Genomic DNA, 19619 nt, shown 5'->3' on the forward strand with positions numbered 1-19619 from the left:
AATGGGAACTGCATCTCGAAAATCATGAGGATTATTAAACTTTTATATTGCTACCAATTACTAGCAATATAATTCACATTATACAACTGCTAATACTTCTGGTAATGAAAGCACTTGAGTGGCGTGAGTTTTCACAGCTCGCCCCTACATTCATTCACAAACTTAGAAACTAGCCTTACTGCTAACAGAGATGGTGTAAAGATCCTGTGGCTACTTTTCCAGTTCTGCTGTCACTGATATTTTTGAATTATCGCTACATCGAGTGATTGATAATGTGGTTCATATACTTGTGAAGGTAACAACGAGGTTAAGAGTCCGTATTTTAAACATGAGCTCCTATAATAAGGTGTGATAATTTGTGTTATGATTCTCAACATCATACTATTAATATTTTCATAATTGTTCCATTAATTTAATCTAAAGCCAAAGAAATAACACAGGTAAAACATACTTAAGACTGATTGTTTTGGTAAGATGAAATTTTGTCTGTGTGCAAGCATATCTTTCGCATATCATGTAACAACTGAGGAAGAATTGTTGGAAATATTAATAACACCATTTGAGGTAACTTTTTTACTGAAACGTTACATTAGACCCTCACAAATAATAGCCTTTAGAGTCGACAATATATTTCTACGTTGCATTGAGGCAGTTCACTTCTTACTTGCGACTAATGGCAGTGTAACATCTATGGTGATAATCACATGAAGTGTAGAAGTGGCATTAATCACAGAAGTCGCGTAAGTCAGAGATTGCGTAAATCGCAGGAGTAGCAAAAATGCCAGAAGTCGTATAAATATCGGAGGGATACAAGTTATGAATCCGTTAACTACGATTCTTGAAAGCGGCAAATCGCAGTTACCAAAAAGTAGCAGTCACAGAAATGACTGATATCGGAAGGTCGCAGTTTAGCCCATCTCCACAATGCTGCCATTTGAAATGTGTTGTGGAGTAATTTGACATGGCGTCACGTGACGACTAGTGTGAATTGGCATTGACTTCCAATATTAGCAGACAACTACACTGTTAAAATTTTCTTCCCGAGAAAGGTTGATGTGTCGTGATTGTCCATTGAGGGCCTGTGTGAATTGGACTTCATACTGCACATGTTGGCAACATATTCACATACATACGTTATATTTAAATGAAACTATATTAGTATGTAGGATCATCTTTGGGGCACATTCTTGTAATTTCCGGTTCGTCCCAATCACTGAGATCGGAAACAGAGATTGGACATAAATTACAACTTTCTTCATTTGTCGTCTCAGTTCAATTAGAAAGTTTCCATAGTTGACAGTCTAACATAACAGTTGCGACACTCACCGTTGTAAAAGTTGCTACCGTTTGATAGCTGGAGCGATACTAGCGCTCCCAACGGCGAGAAAGTAGAACTCAAGATGCGCCATATGCACAATGTTTGTTTTCATTCCTTTACTACGTGATTTACGCAATATTTAAATTATGTTTTTGCGTCCAAGAGTTTGCATAATAGCAGAAAGACATACGTGTTTCTAAAAATGATTCTAAAATATGCGCAGGTACGGATAAAAATCATTAATCCAGTGGAAGTTACAACACATTCGTGAAGAATCACGTAATTTTGGCTAGGACTTCAGCTTACCACCTTGATATCAACAGAATATAAACACATAGATTCACACATTAGAAACACATGCAAAACGGGTCAACGCCCCACTTGTCGTTCCATAGGCCTACTGTGTTTCAGTCATTGTCGCCTGTTGCCACAAGTACAACGTTGGGTTTGGGTTGTTTTGGGGGAGGAGACCAGACAGCGAGGTCATCGGTCTCATGGGATTAGGGAAGGAAGTCGGCTGTGCCCTTTCAAAGGAACCATCCCGGCATTCACCTGGAGAGATTTAGGGAAATCACAGAAAACCTAAATCAGGATGGGCGGACGCGGGATTGAACCGTCGTCCTCCCGAATGCGAGTCCAGTGTGCTAACCACTGCGCCACCTCGCTCGGTACAAGTACAACCTTCGTCTTTGTATTATTCTAAGTGGGACAAGCAACTGCCAAATAGTGGGAGAATATATACTGTGGGTGTAAACCCCAAGTCCTCAGAACCAATAACACAGTCAGAAGTGCTATCAAATGTTAAATTTTCCATTAGAGACTTTTCATCCAATGACACATGCACTATTTTACCAGTATCAGAGAAATGCTGAACCTTCTGCTCTAAAAGCTGGAACATATTGTCACTTATCCCACATTCTATTTATATGCCTTCCACATACCTCTGTAATGTACACATTGATGGAAACATAAAACATTCTGGCAAAACCTGTATGCCTGAGTGCTGTAATACAATAAATTTAGAGGAAACAGCTTAGTTTCGTCTTTCCATCTTGCAGATGGCAGGCTAATCTGGTTTAGCAATACGTCTGGGGCATCTTTTTTTAAATATCGGGATCCTATAGTCTTCAAAATTTGATTGTCCTCCTCTACTTGATCCTTCTGATACAGTTTCTGTTACTGTCTGTACTTAAAATGATAGGCACTTCCCTTGCCCGATAACAGTTTTGGACGAAGTCTAGCGATCTGCACATTCTGATAAACCACATACTTTTTCTAGACACGAATAACTGCATTTAATTGTACCACGTGATCGTCAAAGGAGATCGGTGTTGACGATTCAGATGAATCTGGCACTGATATATATAGAGTTGATCTGGCTGCTTCTGTGCCGTAGGAGTGTTTTACAGCTTTAGAAGGATAGTCGAACCATTGTGGCAATTTCCTCTTCATCGTCAGTTGAGGTGGCTTATTTGGAATGTCAAACAATGTGGTTAAGTGCATTCGACACGAGTTTATTAGGTCGTCTATATTCATGAACTGTTCGCGTGTAGTGGACAAAACTCAAAGGTGAACAGTGTCTTTTTTCGTAAGATATTCTCGTCTGCTATTCACTAGTCATTTACTGCTCCTAAAACGAAACATTAATAATTAATATATATGTAGTTTGCAAGCGGACCCTGACGATACAGTTTAGTACCATGATGGTATATACGGCTCAGGAAACCTAAAAAAAGACATGTGTGTTATCCTCTTCTTCTTGTTGCTGCAGTCTATTGCGCTCCGCTACGCTCCCATTTGTAAAAAGCCATTGTACAAACCAAAATTCACAAATACTATTCGGTTTCACGTTCATGCCGATCTCAACAGTTCAATTTACTCGTTTCTTGGCACGCTGCTGGTGCAGTAGGCAACAAAATCGAGGTGAAGTGTTGCAACTGTTATGCTAGACTGTGCCATAGATCTTCATACTTCATTTCTTGTTATTAAAACTCTTTGGGTTTGTTGCATAGTATACTTTGACTTGTCATTTCCGTTTTCTTTCGGTGGTGGCTAGTTCTTCCGTTTGAGTGAGGCATATGTAAGCATGGTGAGTAAAACTGTGTTGTTAAACGTAATTTTGATAATTAAGTTTACTGCAAATACTACTTTTGGTATCAATGTCTGTATTTAAGTTCTTGGAGTACCGCTACTGTCATGGATTGAAAATAAGTGAAATCCAATTGCACATGGTTGTACGCGTGGTCGCCAAATGGTGGGAGTTTGTAGAAAACTGCTCTAACGGGGATGTTCACCTGTATTTTACTCATAGATTGTGTTTGAACCGAGAACACTACTAATTGCTAATTATTTGTCTGATAGCTTGCATGATTCTTTGTTGATGCTGATTTGACTTTTTCACCAGCGTAAACTGTTGTAAGTTGTTATGGAATCTTAATTCGTATTTTGTTTGCAGACGAAGGGAACATCCAGTTTTGGTAAAAGGCGTAACAAGACTCATACGCTTTGCAGACGATGTGGTCGATCGTCATACCACATTCAGAAGTCTAAATGTGCTCAGTGTGGATATCCAAGCCGGAAACTCAGGAGTTGTAAGTTTATTTTGAAATATTAATCATATGTTGTCTAATATACTATCCGTAGTAGGATGCCCCAGATGTTAAATTGACTCGTTTGTCTTACTAACCAAGATTTGTTAGCAAATATTGGTACTGATGAAGTCTTAACAAGTAGCTTCAGTAGGTAAAGGACATTATCAGTGTTGTGTATTCACGAAAGACAGATTTCTCTTTAAAGAAAATTGTGATGGACTGTAAAATTGTTTGTTGTAGGCTAGTTTAGACTTAGGTCATTGTCAAACAAGCAACAAAACATACGAAATACAGGAAGATGTAACGGAATTTGTATAACAACTGTGAGAATGCACCAAATGAATGTTCAATTTAATCTAGGATAGTGTTGTACTTGCATTGAGGCTCTTTCGAGTAGGCCTATATAATGAATTTAATCCTCTTGTATTGGCGAGACTTCAAGAAACCGTTCCTACAGAATTATACAAACGAATCATTCCATCGTCACAGACTGTTGTATGGAGAATGTAGTAATAAGCATACATGGTGGAGAGAAACAAGAGTTGAAAGCTGATTAGTTGCTAGGTTTTTATGAAATCTAATTGTTTTACAAAGACTACTGTACAGCATTGGCCCTTTAATTAGCTTGCTTTTGTCATCTCATCTACCACAGTCCCATCTGAATGGAAAAAAGTGCAAGTGATTCCTATGTATAAGAAAGATAAAAGAATGCAGCTGCAAAATTACACACCATCAATTTGCTGTAGAATCCTTGAACATATTCTCAGTTCGATATAAATTTCTTTGAGATGGTGAAGCTTTTGTCCACAAATCAGCACTTTTTTGGAAACATTATTCAGGCAAAACTCTGCCTGTTATTGTCTCAAAGAGATCGTACAACCCATAGATGAAAGACAGCGGGCAGATTCCAGATGCCTAGGCTTCCATAAAGCATTTGACTTGATGCCACACTGCTGACAGTTTCAGAAGGTGCAAGCATACAGTATAGGTTCCCAGACATTAGTGGCTTGGACTTCTTTAGTAACAGAACCCAGTATGTTGTCCTTGGTGAGTGTTCATTAGATACAAGGGTAGTGTCAGGGGTGCCCCAGGGAAGTGTCGTTGGTCTGATATTTTAAATATACATAAATGTGGTCGGCCAAAGCGTCTGATGCCACCTGTCGGCTTTGATCCGTGACATAGGGCTGTTGTGGTGTGATGTCTTGATGGCGTGGAGTTTGTGAGTGTGCTGTTTGTAGGTGTCATTGTGTTGCGGTTCATGGCGCCCTCTGGTGGTGTGTTTAGGGGTTTGGTGTTCTGTGGTGTAATGGGTTCAGTTTGGTCTTAATGATTATAGTGGCTGGTTCGGGTTTTGGCCGTGTTTAGAGCGGAATTGGTTTCAGTGAGTTAATGATTTAGTGGTTTTGTGTGAAAGTTCCTGTAGTGCTGTTCGCTGTACGTCATATGTTAATGTGAGTAAAAATTTGTTGGTCTTGTTAGGTATGGACATGACCGATTGTGAGACTCCATGCTATGATGGGTGCGACTTAGTTGGAGCTGATCAAATTTCTACAGCTTTTTGGGTAGATTGTGGAGGAGGTAAAGTGTGCTGTCTGTCGGAAGGAAATGAGTGGCAAAAGTTCCGGCGTCTCGTACCAGTGGCGGTTGTATGTGGTGGTGCCGTAGGGATAACCTGTGGCGCTCCACATGTTGCGGTTCCTGGTTCAAGAAGTCTAGGTTGGGCATGCGTGAGATTGTGTTGTTGACGTACTACTTTTATAGATCCTTTTAAAGTTTTTGCATGCATGAGACTGGCATGAGTGAGTAACATGCTTGACCAATTTTGGTTTTTTCGTGAAGTATGTTCAGAGTTTAAGTACAGGGATAAGCTGGGTGGGTCTGGGGTTGTGGAGGTGGATGAGTTGCAGTTCAGGAAAAGTATGGCAGGGGTAAGTCTGTGGTTGGTCTCTTGGGGGGGGGGGGGGGGTAGGTGTTCAGAATGTGTTTTCAGGGTTGTGGAGGAGCGGTCTAACGTGGAATTAGTGGGGTTAATTGAGAAGTTTAAAGAACCGGGTTCCACTGCAGTTTGATGCTTTTTCTTATAGGGGCTTGGGTGATAGGGGGTAAAATTATTTAGTTGTTAACCGTAGTTTAGAGTTTAAATATTGAGACGGGGGGCTTATACGAATACTATAGAGGGGATGTGGGGGGGCCATTAAGTCAGTTCTTGGGAGGGGGAAGAGGCACTCTTCCAACCTTCAGTCTCATTTAGATGAGTACTGTTGGCAGAAGAGCGTCCCTGAGGGATTTTTCCGGGTTTTTGAAGGGCTGTTAGTAAGATGCACAGGCTGAGGGTGGTTGGTTATGGTGGTTTGGGTGGGTGGGTGGCTGCAGATTGGAGGGGGGTGGTTTAGTAGTTGGTACTGTTTGTGTGGGGGGGGGGGAGTGTTTGTGATTTAGTTGTGGAGGATCTATTTTGTTGCAGTTTTTGTGGGGTTGTAGTGTGTGATTGAGATTTTTTATTTTGTGTTTGGTTTGTGTTTATTGGTATTATATTTTGTGGAGATTTGGTTGGGGGTGTGTTGGGTCTTTCTTTTGGTTGTTTTTTTGTTTGTGGTTTTTTGTGTGTGTGTGTGTGTGTGTGTGTGTGTGTGTGTGTGTGTGTGTGTGTGTGTGTGTGTGTGTGTGTGTGTTGGTTTTTCGATTTATTATCGTGTTTTATCATTTTTACGTAATGACGTCATAGGCGCCATATTGGAGTTGTGGTGTATGGTCGTTTTCCGCCATATTTGTGATGTTATGGGTCAAAGCAGATGGGTGGTAGATGATTCAGTGGTCAGGGTAAGCAGCAGTGCCTTCATTTGCTGTTGATGCTGTGGTGGATGGGAAGGTGTCATTGTTGAGTGACTGTAAGATTATATGATGACAAATGAAATTTGTAGCCTGTGTTGAATGGCAGCTAGATCTAAATTTAGGAAATGTGAGTTAATGTGGGTGAATGGGAAAAGCAAACCCATAACTTAAGAATGCATTAGTGTGCTGCTTGAGAGACATGTCGACTAAATATCTAGGTATAATGTTGCAAAGCAATATTGACCCATTGTCAAGTACTGTTAATATTTTGGATCTGCATCATTACTACTTTTACCTACTGTTCTTCTCATGAAGAGTGCGTAGGGAAAAACTAATACTTTAATATTTCTGTGTGAGCTGTGATTTCTTTTATCATTTTGTTTTCAAAACAGAGTAGAAAGTTGGTGATTGACGTTTCATGATAAGGTCCTGCCGCAGTGAAAAAGTGTTTTAATTATTGCCATTCACACTTCCTTCACAATAATATAAAATTAGCTGCCCTTCTTTGAACTTTTTCGATGTACTTTGTAAATCCTATCTGATGTGGGTCCCACAATGCATAGCAATGCTCCAGAAGAGGATGGAAAAGAGCAGTGTAGGCAGTATCTTTAGCAGATGTGTTTTCTGCCAATAAATCACAGCCTATGGTTTGCTTTCCCCACAGCATTGTCTGTGACTGTTCCAATTTGTAATTGTAATCTCTAAGTATTTAGTTGGGTTTTATGAGAGTATTGTGTATCAAATATTTAGTCAGGGTGTATACGACCTGGGAGATCTGGGAAAAACCCGGAAATTTTTCGGAATTCCGGGAATTTTTCATTGTTTTAGTTTTCAGTTAAATTTTTGTGATTTTGATGTGTAAGAACCAATACTCTAACAAAGGATATTACTGTATCCCGCTACTGCAGAATAATACTGAAGCAACAAAATGTGAACGAGACAAGAAAAACAAAATAAAACTTTAGTCTCAAAGGAAATATGCCATATACAATAATAAAACATAGTGCTCATGCAAGCGTTCACGACTGCAAAGTAAGACAAAGGCTTTGGGAAGACTATGCAATGCTTCCTAACAACAAATTGCCTCCGATGAGCGTGACGTCACAACTGTTTACTGTATTTGAGCAGTTGCGGGCAGGCTCTTGTGCGTGTGCAGTTGAGTCGCGTATGAGTAGTACCTTCTCCTGCATCTGGCTACAGACGTGTGGTTAGGTGCCACTATCTAATATTGCCCCGGTTTGGAAATGTTGGAGATCTGGGGCTGATCGACAGAGAAGTTGAGTTGTAGTGGGGAGTCTCCACGTGACCCATGTTTACATTTAGTGATTTTGCTGTTTCCTCTTCATTTATTGTTCTCACATTAAATGAAAGCAAAACGGATATCTATGGCCGGGAATTATCAAATGAATTAAAATATGTTCGCATAATTACGGAAGGTATTAGTTTCAGGTTTCATCACCACCTTTCTGACAGTCGAGCATTAATCGCCTTGCAGAGCAATGAAGTTATTTTTGTCGATTTGCTAAGGAAATTTGGCTTTTATCAATCTTTTCCGCTGGGGCAGTCAATTTATCTAAAACGAAGCTTTTAATACCATACTATGGGCTAGTTTCAGCTGTTTGCTGCATTTCAAAAGTGCATGTTTTCATCTTCTAGCACGTATGGCATTATGCCATAATAAAGAACCAAACATGAGATAATACAGTACCGGTACTCAAGAAAATTTACATCCGAATCTGGACATACGAATGTGCACTTTAAGCCGAATTACGCATTTTAGTATGGTTCACAAAATTCTGATGTTCTTGGAGTATCCTCTGATGTCTTGTTTCTTTTATGACATAGTTTAAGATTTTTTAATGTTTTATACCTACGAACATACGGGCTTCCTGCATCATCGTAGGTGCGCAAGCGCAGTGATGCCTGTTTCTGGCGCTCTCTGGCAACTACCGAAACGAACCTATTTCTAACAGGTCACGGGAAAATATTGCGAATGGTTGTTTGAAAAGTGTTAATTTCAAAGTAAATTTCCTTTTATGCAAGAAGAATTATGTGCGAGAATGTACGATGAATTTATCACATCACAGAGCGTTTGACTCATTTAAAAATAGTCTTTCGAGGACGTACATTTAGAAAAATTTAGAGCTCAGATCAGACATCTTCATTAAAAATTTTACTGACACATTAAAGTGTAACACATGCGCAAAAAAAATCATTATATGTGAAAGCTTTGCTTTGCTTGTAGTAACGCTGTGTACGTCAATTAAAACCACCAACTTTTCCTATTTGTGTTTGTGTGTACGTGCTACTTAACAATGATATTGCTATTGGCTGACTACATCACGTATCCTATGCTAGTAGATCCACTGTCATCAGCTGGCAAGATCACGTGACAAGCTGTGACTAGCTACAAAAGCACATTGCAGTCTTAGTATCAATGCTTCGGAAAGTAACATGCGGCGTTTGGTGGAATTTAAATTTACACTTTCGTAATACGAAATTACGCAGTGTACATGTTGCTTCACATCAAAGAAGTTTCCAAAACGTTATATAGATACTGTGTTTGGTCTTCTAAAGGTCCGGGAAGTTCTATGCCGGTGTATAAAACGTAACCATTCAAAGGATTGAGAAGTTTTACAGTTCAGAGGAAAAGTATACTGTCACGTAACATGGAAAATGTGTATTTTCACCCGGGAGAAAGTGTAATTTTAACCGGGAAATTTTTTTCTTGTCCGCGTATACACTATGTTAGTGCTCGTATGGATGTCTTTGCACTTTAATCGTTTAGTCAGTTGCCACTTTGTGCTATACTGATATCTTGGCAAAATCTTTTTGCAGTTGGTTTTGATCATCTGATGGCTTTACAAGACAGTAAATCATAGCATCTGCAAACAGAGGGTTGCTAAGATTCTCCTAATCATTGATGCACATGATGATGATAGTTACTATACTCACCATGTTTTTCATTTTATCCTTGCATCTGCAATTCTTGGAAAATATTGCCTTGTGAATCACCTTGCCAGTGTATACACTTGTAGCTGTTAAAACACTATTCAGAGATATTTGGTCTCACATGAAAGCTGTGGACAAGCCCATATTTTTATTTTCAACAACAGTTTCAATAGTATTTTTAATTTTTACCTGTGCTACATAAACAGCAGATCCTATTGCAGTGTTGTTGGTCAGATCTTGAGGGTAGTCTAGGGAGGTTCATTGCACAACATAACAAAGTACCTATGGTCCTGCTTTTAATTGTAAACCATAACATCTGCTACAGTATTTCAAATTTTGTAACCCCAGCATTTTTGTTGTATTGTTAGATTCCAGATAGTTCTTTAAGGTATGACAGCATCAGTGTACATATACCAGTGTAGAGGCTAGGCACTATGCAGATGTCAAATATTGATGTAGACGATACGACAAATTCAAAGTACCCTTTACTATCTTGCGTTAATGCACACTTTTTAAATACCTTCACAGTAATTCTTTGCATGTGGAAGGTATGAAAACTCCATGACTTCACCAGATATGGACTTACTCACAAAGAAAACTGTATAAATTGTTAAAAATCTGTCAACTCTTTCAAGGTAGCCAACAGAAAAGTTAACTATCTTGTGCTCAATCTTATCTCTGGCAAGACGGGCTATCAGGCATGTTTAGTGTCTCATGAACAAGGAGCAAAACATATAATGTGCTGCAATTAAAAAAATGAAAATACTTCCATGTACATATCAGTGTTTTAGACACAATTCTAAATGGGAGACTATTTTCCCAAAATTCTATTCTGCCATTGAAAAACTTATTCTGGATGCCCTTAATTGGCTGGCACGTAAGCAATAAAGTTCCGCAGTAGGGTAGTTGCTGGCTATGGGCTCCTCACTGTTGTGAAGCTTGCTGTTAAATACTGCTTTGCGATATGCAAATTAAAAACTATTGTTTTAAATTGTGCCTTTTTAATATTCACTGGAATAAGATTTATTCCTCCATTCATGAGCCTCTGTATCTAAATATCCTTTATACAGCAAGCAAAACCTTCTGTAGAAAACTGTTTTACATTAATGGCTACACCTGGTGGATAGATCTGAACATTTAATATATTGCATTGAATAACAGAAAGGAAGTTTTTATGACTTTGGTAATATGGTGTGAACTTCCAAAAGTGTATTAAACAAGAAATGAGAGAAAAAACTGCCAAGGCCATGGAAATAGTAAAGTATGACATGTTACTTAAAACTGGTACATATTATTGTGGTGTAACAAAAACAGTCAATTTTGACATGCAGTAAGTCTTCACTGACCCACGGTTCTGGGTGACTATCCTGAAATGTACCCCTTTTTGTAGCCCTCTCTGGTCCTTTCCGTTCACTCCTCTTCCTTCCCAGTCCATGTTCCCTTGCTGAGGTAAAGGCATCTTGTACAGTTGCAGTAGGCATGGGATGATTGAGATTGGGCAGTGGCTCCAAAAGCTTACCTAATTATAATCTCACTTTGTGTGTGTTCTGCTGCCAGTTGGCAAGTAGATTTTATCTAAATTAGATTATTGTGGTATGGATGATTCTGCTTTGACAGACGAAGAAACAGTAATAGTTTGTTAGCCTGAGAAGGGTTGGTCCCCAGGCGATCAACTTTTTTATATGCAGTGTTGCTGATGATCCTAGGTATTACATACAGCAGGTGTCACCCCCTCCCACTGTGGCTCCTGGGGTTAGAATAGGCCTGAGGTATCCCTGCCTGTCATAAGAGGTGACTAAAAGGAGTCTCACACTTTTTGATCCTGTAAGTTAAGGTCCCATTTTATGGTTTGAACTGCCACTTTCCAAATTCTACAGAAGTGCGAGCCATATGAGGAAGGGTACCTTACATGGTGCATGAGTTATCCATAGTGCCCTTAGATTCAATCTCCTGAACCTCTTGTCTTGGCTTTGCATCTCCACCTGTAATTCAACTATTTGGGTGAGGACACTTTCTGGAGTATGTCATCTTCTGTTGTCTCCTGTCCTCTTTTGCCCCATGACAATATTGGATTCCTCTGCATTCAATACCCAGCACAACAGCCAGTTCGTTGTGGTGGTGAGCTGTAAACTCCTCACATATGCCAAAGAGTAGTAGATGCCTGTCTTCCTGGGGCATCAGGACTCCAGACAACGGCCATCATGCCAGGTGGTCTTTGCTGTGCTGTGGTGTGCGTGGGGAGAGCCCCTGATCGGAGTGGTTGGCATCAGGGTGGATGCCCCGCAATGAAGTGGACAGTCATCTCTTGCTGGTGACTGTATGGTGCCAGCAGTCTCTAAGAAGGGAAAGATTGAGTACAATGCTGACAGATATGACTCTTAAATTGTTTGCTACACCATGAGAGGAATGTAGGGCTACAGAAAGAAGAGCCATATTAGCCTCGGTATTTAGTCTGTAGCAGAATGGACGGGGACTACTTTCTACCTATGAAACCTCAATTGTTGTTGAACATCTTGAGGATAAGTTTGGGGAAGTGACAGCACTGTCAAAGATGAGAAGTGGTGCATTGTTGATTCAGACAGCATCTCCAGCCCAGTCCCAGGCATTACTTGTTACCTGCTGGCTCTTATTTTTGTTTCCATCACACCCCATAAGTATCAACATGGTCCAAGGGATTATTTTCCATCATGACCTCCTCTTGCAGTCCGACAACGAGCTGCACGCCAATGTAGAATGGTGGGGTGTTTATTTCATCTGATGCATTTACAGGGGACCTAACAGGATTGGTACCGGTGCCTGGTTTACTGCTGTGACATTAAACCACACGTCCCTCACCCTGTGCAGTGCTTGAAGTGCTAGAAGTTCAGGCACATCTTCCTGCTGCACTTCCAGTGTGACATCTTGAGACTGCAGACGTCCTCTACACCCAGATACTCCATGTGCACCACCTCCCACTTGCATCAACTGTGGAGAGCAGCATTTGCCCAGCTCGCCAGACTGCATGGTATTCCATAAGGAGTGGGAAATCGTGGAGTACAAGACCCTGGACAGATTACACCCCATTCGATTGACATCCACATATGCTGCAGCTACATTACCATTGCGGTCACAAGTACAAGTTGTATCACACCCTGTGTCATGAACAGTGGGTCCTCTGGACCTCCAGAATATATCTGCCCCTTTCTTTGATGGAAGGGGGAAAATCTTTCCATTGCTCCCAAAGTACCTAATTTGGTAGCAAGGCCCCCACCTCAAATGCAGGGGACATTGGTCCTCTCTTCCCCAGCTGGAGAAGCAACAGCCTACACCGGCTCCTCTCGTGTGGAAAGGGTCCTTTGGGACCCTCTCTCCCAAGCTCTCCACTAATGCCACAGTGGACACTTGCCAGTGGCTAAAGGAGTCAAAAGCTGCTCCTCAATGCCTGAAGCTACTTCACAGAAGTCCTCCCAGTGAGCCCCTATAGAGGAGTGAGAGGGCAAGCAAGCAAAGAAGGCTGCTAAGGAAAAGGACCCTCCAGTGGCCCAACACCACCACTTCCTACCAATTCTGCACCTGTGGATGAGGTGAAGATCTCAGTGTCCCCTGAGGACCTGAATCTCATTGCTGCCTCATCTGCAATAGGAGTGGATATAAATAATCAATTGGTGGCAGCAGGTGACCCTGAGGTGTAATGTTCCTCCTTGTGTGCTTCATGCCTTCCCCACCGCATGGTAACTTCATCCTCCAGTGGAATTGCTGCAGTTTTTCCACCACCTGGCTGAGCTACAGTAACTGTTAAGCTTTACACCTTCTTTCTTGCACTTCAGGGAACCTGGTTCCCAGCAGTGCATACCCCTGTCCTCTGCGGCTATAGGGATATTACAAGAACTTAGCATCTATAATAGTGTCAGGTGGAGCTTGTCCTGAACTCAGTATGCAGTTAACCTGGGTCCTTTCAAACTACTCTTGAAGCTGTGGCTGTCAGGATAAGGATGACACAGGAAATAACTGTCATATCTTCCTCTAGGTGGTGCAGTACCCCTGAATGCATTGGCTACGCTGATTCAACAGCTCCCTAAACCTTTCTTACTTTGGGAGATTTTAATGACAATAACCCCTTGTGGGTTAGCACTGTGCTTACTGGCTGAGGTAGAGCTGTCAAAACTCCTGTCTCAGCTTGACCTCTGCCTGCCTCTTAAATACTGGGGCCTCACACATTTCAGTGTGGCTCATGGCACTTACTCGGCCAGTGCAGCCCAGGACGTTTCCCATCTGTCCACTGGAGAACCCACGATGACTTGTGATATTGACCACTTTCCCATCTTCCTGTTTTCCCCCAGCACCATTCCCCAGACATCTGCCAAGATGGGCTTTAATCAAGGCAGACTGGGAAGCTTTCACCTCTGCTGTCACCGTTGAACCTCCTCCATATGGTACCATCGATGTGGTAGTTCAGCAGATCACTAGAACAATCATTTCTGTAGCAGGAAACACGATCCCTTGCTCTTCAGGGTGCTCCCAGTGAAAGTCAGTACCTTGGTGGTTGCCGGAAATTGCTGAGGACATTATTTAATGTCGGTGAACCCTACAGAAACATAAGCAACACCCTTCCCTAGAGCACCTAATAGCTTTTAAATGGCACTGTGCCCATGTTCGCCAGCTTCTAAAGACTGAAACTGATATGTTGGGGAGAGGTATGTCTCGACCATTGGGTGCCATATGTCACCTTCCCAAGTCTGGACGAAGATCAGGTGGGTTTGTGGGTACCAGGCCCCGATAAGTGTCACTGACATAAACATCAGTGGTGTTTAATCTACCGATGCAAACACAGTTGCTGACCACTATACTCGAGCCTCCTCGTGGAGGCCGGAGTCCCTCCATGGAAGGTTAGGCGTGCACAACTGCTCGCCAGTTATTTTGCACACTTCAAAGTACTCCTGAGCATCTGAATTAACGCCTCCTTTTTCCACCCATGGCAGTTCATCTCCCACATCGGAGGCCAGGTCAGGGCTTAAGATTGTGGTTTGCATTTGATCTCTTCTGTCTGGAGTGGAGTCCTTACCTTTATCACCTATACTCGAGGTCCATTCATGTACACCTCCAGGATGTACACATAGCAGAAGCTTTGCCTGGACCTTTCACATGGTCCTAAGGATTCAGTTAACCCTGTGACTCTCTTCTGTTACTTCCTCTTGTTTCTTGACATGTACCAGACCATGAAGTGGTTTACACTGATGGCTGGTGGTCACGTTGGCTTTGCTGTGTTCATGGAGGACATGTTGAAGAGCACTTCTTGCCAGATGGCTGCAGTGTTTTCACTGCAGAGCTGGCAGCATTTTCTCGTGCTCTTGAGTGCATGTGCTCATGTCCTGCGAATCGTTTCTTCTCTGTACTGACTCTTCGAGCAGCCCACAAGCTATTGACCAGTGCTACCCCTGCCATCCTTTGGTAGTGGCCATCCAGGAGTTCCTGGCCAAACAAGCTACACGGAAACTGCTTTTGGAGATCGGCATCCCTGTAATAACTTACGATCATTATTTCGCTGCAGTTTTTCAGCTTTGGGAGATGGAATGGCATAATCTCAGTACGCACAACAAATTGTGTGCAATTAAGAAGACTAAGAATATGTGGAAGACCTCCATGTCAGATTGTGAAAATATGGACATCAAAATGTTGGAATTTGAGGACTAAAGGTGAATATAGTCTGTGGAGGTTGCAGGAGAGAACAGTCCCAATTTTAGAAGAGAAAGAAGTGCCCCATGTCAACGGTACATTTCAACAATTGTGCTTCAGCTGAAATGTAAAAGTGACCTTTCGTTTGTGACTGATAAGAAATCACAAACTGTAGTAAATGCTCTACATTACTGTAATCTAATTTTGGCACTTTTTATTTAGTAGCTGTGTGTGCTGTTACTGTCATGTTCTGTGGGTCAAAGTTGTTGTACCTAAGGCATTTAATTTTTGCATGTATCATATTAAGTTTTCCTGATAATACAGTAATGTTGGTGATTTAATTGGCATTGATATTTGGTAGTTGGACTAGTCTAAAATTTTGTGCTGTATGCTTGTCAGTGAATCCAAATTTTTTTCAGGATTGTTTTTAATATATCACTGCTTTAAATTTTTATGGCTGCATACCTTACTCCCTTGTATGAGAGCCCAAGGTTTAGTTGTGAATAGTGGAGGGTAATTTTTCTTGCAAGACACTGTAGTTGTTAGTTACTTCAAACTCTAAGACCACAAGTCTTATATGCTAGTTTGTCTCCTGAATTGTTTCTTTGCATCTGCGGGTGATTTTTTAAGTCAGTGTACTAGAAAGTCTGCAATCATTCAGAACTGATGATACACATTGATCATTAGCTTTCAGGTGCTTTGTATGCTTGGTTTTGGAAATGCAAAGATTTTACCAAAGTTACTGTAAGTCTCTTCAGTTTTTACTGTTCAGTCAGCTGCCTTGAAATCAAAAACATAACTAGTCCAGTATCTTTGTAGTTATGTACTATTTTCTTACTGTGCATTATTTTAATCTAATAGAATTATAACATACGAATCTGTGAATTTCGTTACTGTAATTTTTGGGTAAATTTCTGTTGAACTAAATTCTAAAGACTACCCATAGTGCTTTCTTTAACCTCTTTTGAAAATGTTTTATTCAATTTTAACCCTACTAAAACATATATTACTTGACATTGTTTATAGATAACTGGAGTGTGAAAGCTAAACGCAGGAAGACTACTGGCACTGGCAGGATGCGCACATTGAAAATTGTGCGGAGGAGATTCAGGTATATTACCTAACTAGCACTTCCAAAGTTTTCTATGTAAATGCTATTTAAAAAAATTGATTGCTGGCTGTGATTATATACTTCTGTCTTATTTTCCAGGAATGGTTTCCGTGAAGGTGGAAAACCAGCTCCTCGTAAAGTTTCAGGTTGAGTTCATGTAATGAAGTATTGAAATAAAGTTAATTTGTACATTTGCTTTGTCTTTCAATCTGTCTAATTATTAAAGTCCCAATATTATCATTTGTGAAAATGTTGACACTTTTCAGAAGTGAGATAAATTGGAAACTGATAGTTTCAGTGTATAAAGTTACTTTCTCCACCATCTTTTTGTGCAGCTTCCTGTGCATTTACTTACAGCATCTTTTACATTTGTCACACAGTATTTGCTTATTTCAAATGGTAGTAGTGCCTGACCAAATTATTCACGAGCAAAGAAGCTGCAACTGTTTTGTGTGACGAGTAAATTTAAACTTGGAGTAATTTATCAATGTTACAATAAGCTTAGTAACATATACTGACGGAAAAAACTGCAACACCAAATTACAATTAGTGTAGTTGTCTAGGTAATACATTTAAATGTTGAACATTGCAAGATCACAGGCTAATGTAAGAGTGAGATAAGCCATTGCAAATGTGAAATTTTGGTACATTAATAATAGATGTAACCACCAGAACGTTAAATTTAAGTATGCAGATGTGTGTGCATTGTGTTGTACAGGTGCTGGGGTAGTTTGTGGGATGCTGTTCCATGCCTGTTGGACTTAGTTGGTCAATTCAGGGACAGCTAATGCTGTTTGTGGATGACACTGGAAATGGTCTGATGTTCCAATAGTGCTCAATTGGAGTCGGATCTATTAGGCCCAGGCAACATGTTGAGACTCTGCACAGCATACTGGGTTACAGCAGTATGTGGGATGAGCCTTATCTTGTTGCAAAATAGCCTCTGGAATACTGTTCATGAATGCTGTGGCACAACCAGTTGAATCGTCAGATTGTGCAGTCAGGGTGTGTGGGATAACCAAGAGTGCTGCTGCTGTCAGAATGAAACTGCACACCAGACCATAACTCAAGTTGTGGGTCCATTGTGTTGAGGTCACAGAAAAATTGGTTGCAGGTACTCGCCTGGCCTCCACCTAACACACAGCTTTCATCAGAAAGCACATCAGACCTCCACCCTGTCCCAAATGAGCTCTCATTTGACACCACTGAAGTCACAGATGGCAGTCGTTTGAGGGCAATGGAGTGCATGCTAAAGTGCATCTGGCTCAGAGCTGTCCTTGAAATACCTGATTTGTACCAGATTTGTCACTGAGGTGCCAGCTGCTGCTCATATTGCCACTGGAGGTGCTGTAGAGTGCACCAGAGCTATACGCCGAAGACGATGGTTATTCATCATGGTACTGCCCTCCTGGCCACTCAGAGCCCAGTCTTCTTGCTACTGTACATTTTAGTGAACACTGCTGCCAGCAATTATGTACAGTGCCTACATTACTGCAAAGTCTTTCTGCAATATTGCCAAAGGAACATGCAGCTGTATGTAGTACTATTACATGATGATGTTCAAACTTAGTTAGGTATAGTGGCATCTTTGTCCCCTTTAAGGCATTCTTGACTTAAATCAGCTAATGTCCAGTCTAAAAGGTAACTCTCATGACTACACCATGTATTTAAAGGAAGCCTGATTTGCATACTCATAGTGGTGTTACTAGTGCCACTTTCATGAGACTGGCTACAAATTTAAAATGACATGTTTCAGATGTAGAAAACAAGCCAGGTAGTGATGAAGGCCATGGCTACTTGCCTGAGGTGGCCATAGGCTTAATTTGCAAATTGTGTTCTCAATTTGCAGTGAAACCTCTACAGCCAGCTTTACCAGCTTCAGTCCCAGCCAGGTGCCCACCAGCAGAGGTGGACAAATGGCTTTGTGGGGGCAGTTAAGCAGCTGGGTTGTACCCTGTGCAGATGTGCTGCACTGGCAGAGTGCACAAGGGCAAAGGTGATAGTGCCTCACATGCATAGAATGCATGCAATAGGGTGCTTCCTCTTGTGACATGTACTAGCTGCCCTTAACTGAGTGAGCAGTGAGCCTGCATTGGAACAGCATGTTCTGTACAGTTGATTGATGTAGCATGTTGCTGATGCCAGTTCTAAAAGATTGCCTTAGTTCCAATTTGTGCAGATAAAAATTATTGCAGTTTGTGTTCACATTTACTGGTCCAGGCAAGAAATGATACCTAAAGCAAGTCCAGAGCAAGACAAGCGTTGATTGTGGAACACTAAAATTTGTCGCATTTCAGTGAAACTGCTGTCTGCAAACTACTTGGCACTATTTAACTGCTACATCGTGTCTACATTCAAAATACCACCAGTTGCCAGCTACCACAACAAATGTGAAATAATTTTAACATGTTAAGTGAACATGTAATGTAACAAATGTTATGGAACACTGTGGTTAAATTTAACTTTGTCTATCAACCATAACATTAAGATGTAAACACTCCATTTTGTAATAACAGCCCAGAAATCGTGGCAAAAGGTGTTAACAAAAGTGTGTTGTTCCCTATAGACATACTATTTACAAATTTGGTTGGGGTGTGATTTTTGTCATGTCTCGGCAGTCAACAAATTTATGTACTGAGTGAGGTTCATTTAGTTAGATTAAGTAAAATGGTGTGATTAACTGTCTTTCCCAACAGCTTGAAGATCTAAAAGCAAAGCACCTAAATTTTTTTGCCTCGTAGACAATGTGCCAATTTTTTTCAGTTTTGGGTAGATAGTGTTACATATATTGAATTTTTACAAATTCATCAACTTTAAATGTTTTAACAGCCCATACAGGGGTTAGCCTGAATCTTAGTTAGCAGATTTCCAATATTTGGCTGAAAGTTAGTTTTAACCTTAAATTGTCTGTCAGTGATTTCCATGTTTTTATAAGAAGATTGGGAACACAAACCCTCTTTCAATGAGATATGAAGGTGGAAATGTTTTCAAAAACCTTTTGCAGATGTTCCTCCAACTAGGACATTTTCAGTCAGTTGCTTAACACTTGGACACAGATAGAATGGATCAAACTTCAAATAATCAGTACTGTCTTTACTTAGTAGTATATTATCAGTTATATGCAGACAAAAATTTAATTATTTAAGTAAATGACATTGCAGTC

At 40.8% G+C, this 19619-nt stretch overlaps 1 protein-coding gene across 1 annotated transcript; it reads left to right on the plus strand.

The window, feature by feature from the left end:
• Nucleotides 1–3264: 3264 nt before the first annotated feature.
• Nucleotides 3265–16650, plus strand: LOC126484485 (60S ribosomal protein L37). Its single transcript, XM_050108017.1, has 4 exons — nt 3265–3407; nt 3774–3909; nt 16372–16456; nt 16556–16650. Exons 1-4 carry the CDS (start codon nt 3405–3407, stop codon nt 16605–16607), a joined length of 276 nt encoding a protein of 91 aa, XP_049963974.1. The 5' UTR covers nt 3265–3404; the 3' UTR covers nt 16608–16650.
• The last annotated feature ends 2969 nt before the right edge of the window (nt 16651–19619 follow it).

This window comes from Schistocerca serialis, chromosome 6 (assembly GCF_023864345.2).
Source record: "Schistocerca serialis cubense isolate TAMUIC-IGC-003099 chromosome 6, iqSchSeri2.2, whole genome shotgun sequence".
In the NCBI taxonomy this organism is placed as follows: Eukaryota; Metazoa; Arthropoda; class Insecta; order Orthoptera; family Acrididae; genus Schistocerca; species Schistocerca serialis.

Bases quoted from the DNA above. Each gene is read 5' to 3' on its own strand.
- LOC126484485 (XM_050108017.1), top strand. The intron at 3,910-16,371 runs GTAAGTTTATTT...CATTGTTTATAG, and splicing joins AAGCCGGAAACTCAGGAGTT to ATAACTGGAGTGTGAAAGCT. The intron at 16,457-16,555 runs GTATATTACCTA...CTTATTTTCCAG, and splicing joins ATTGTGCGGAGGAGATTCAG to GAATGGTTTCCGTGAAGGTG.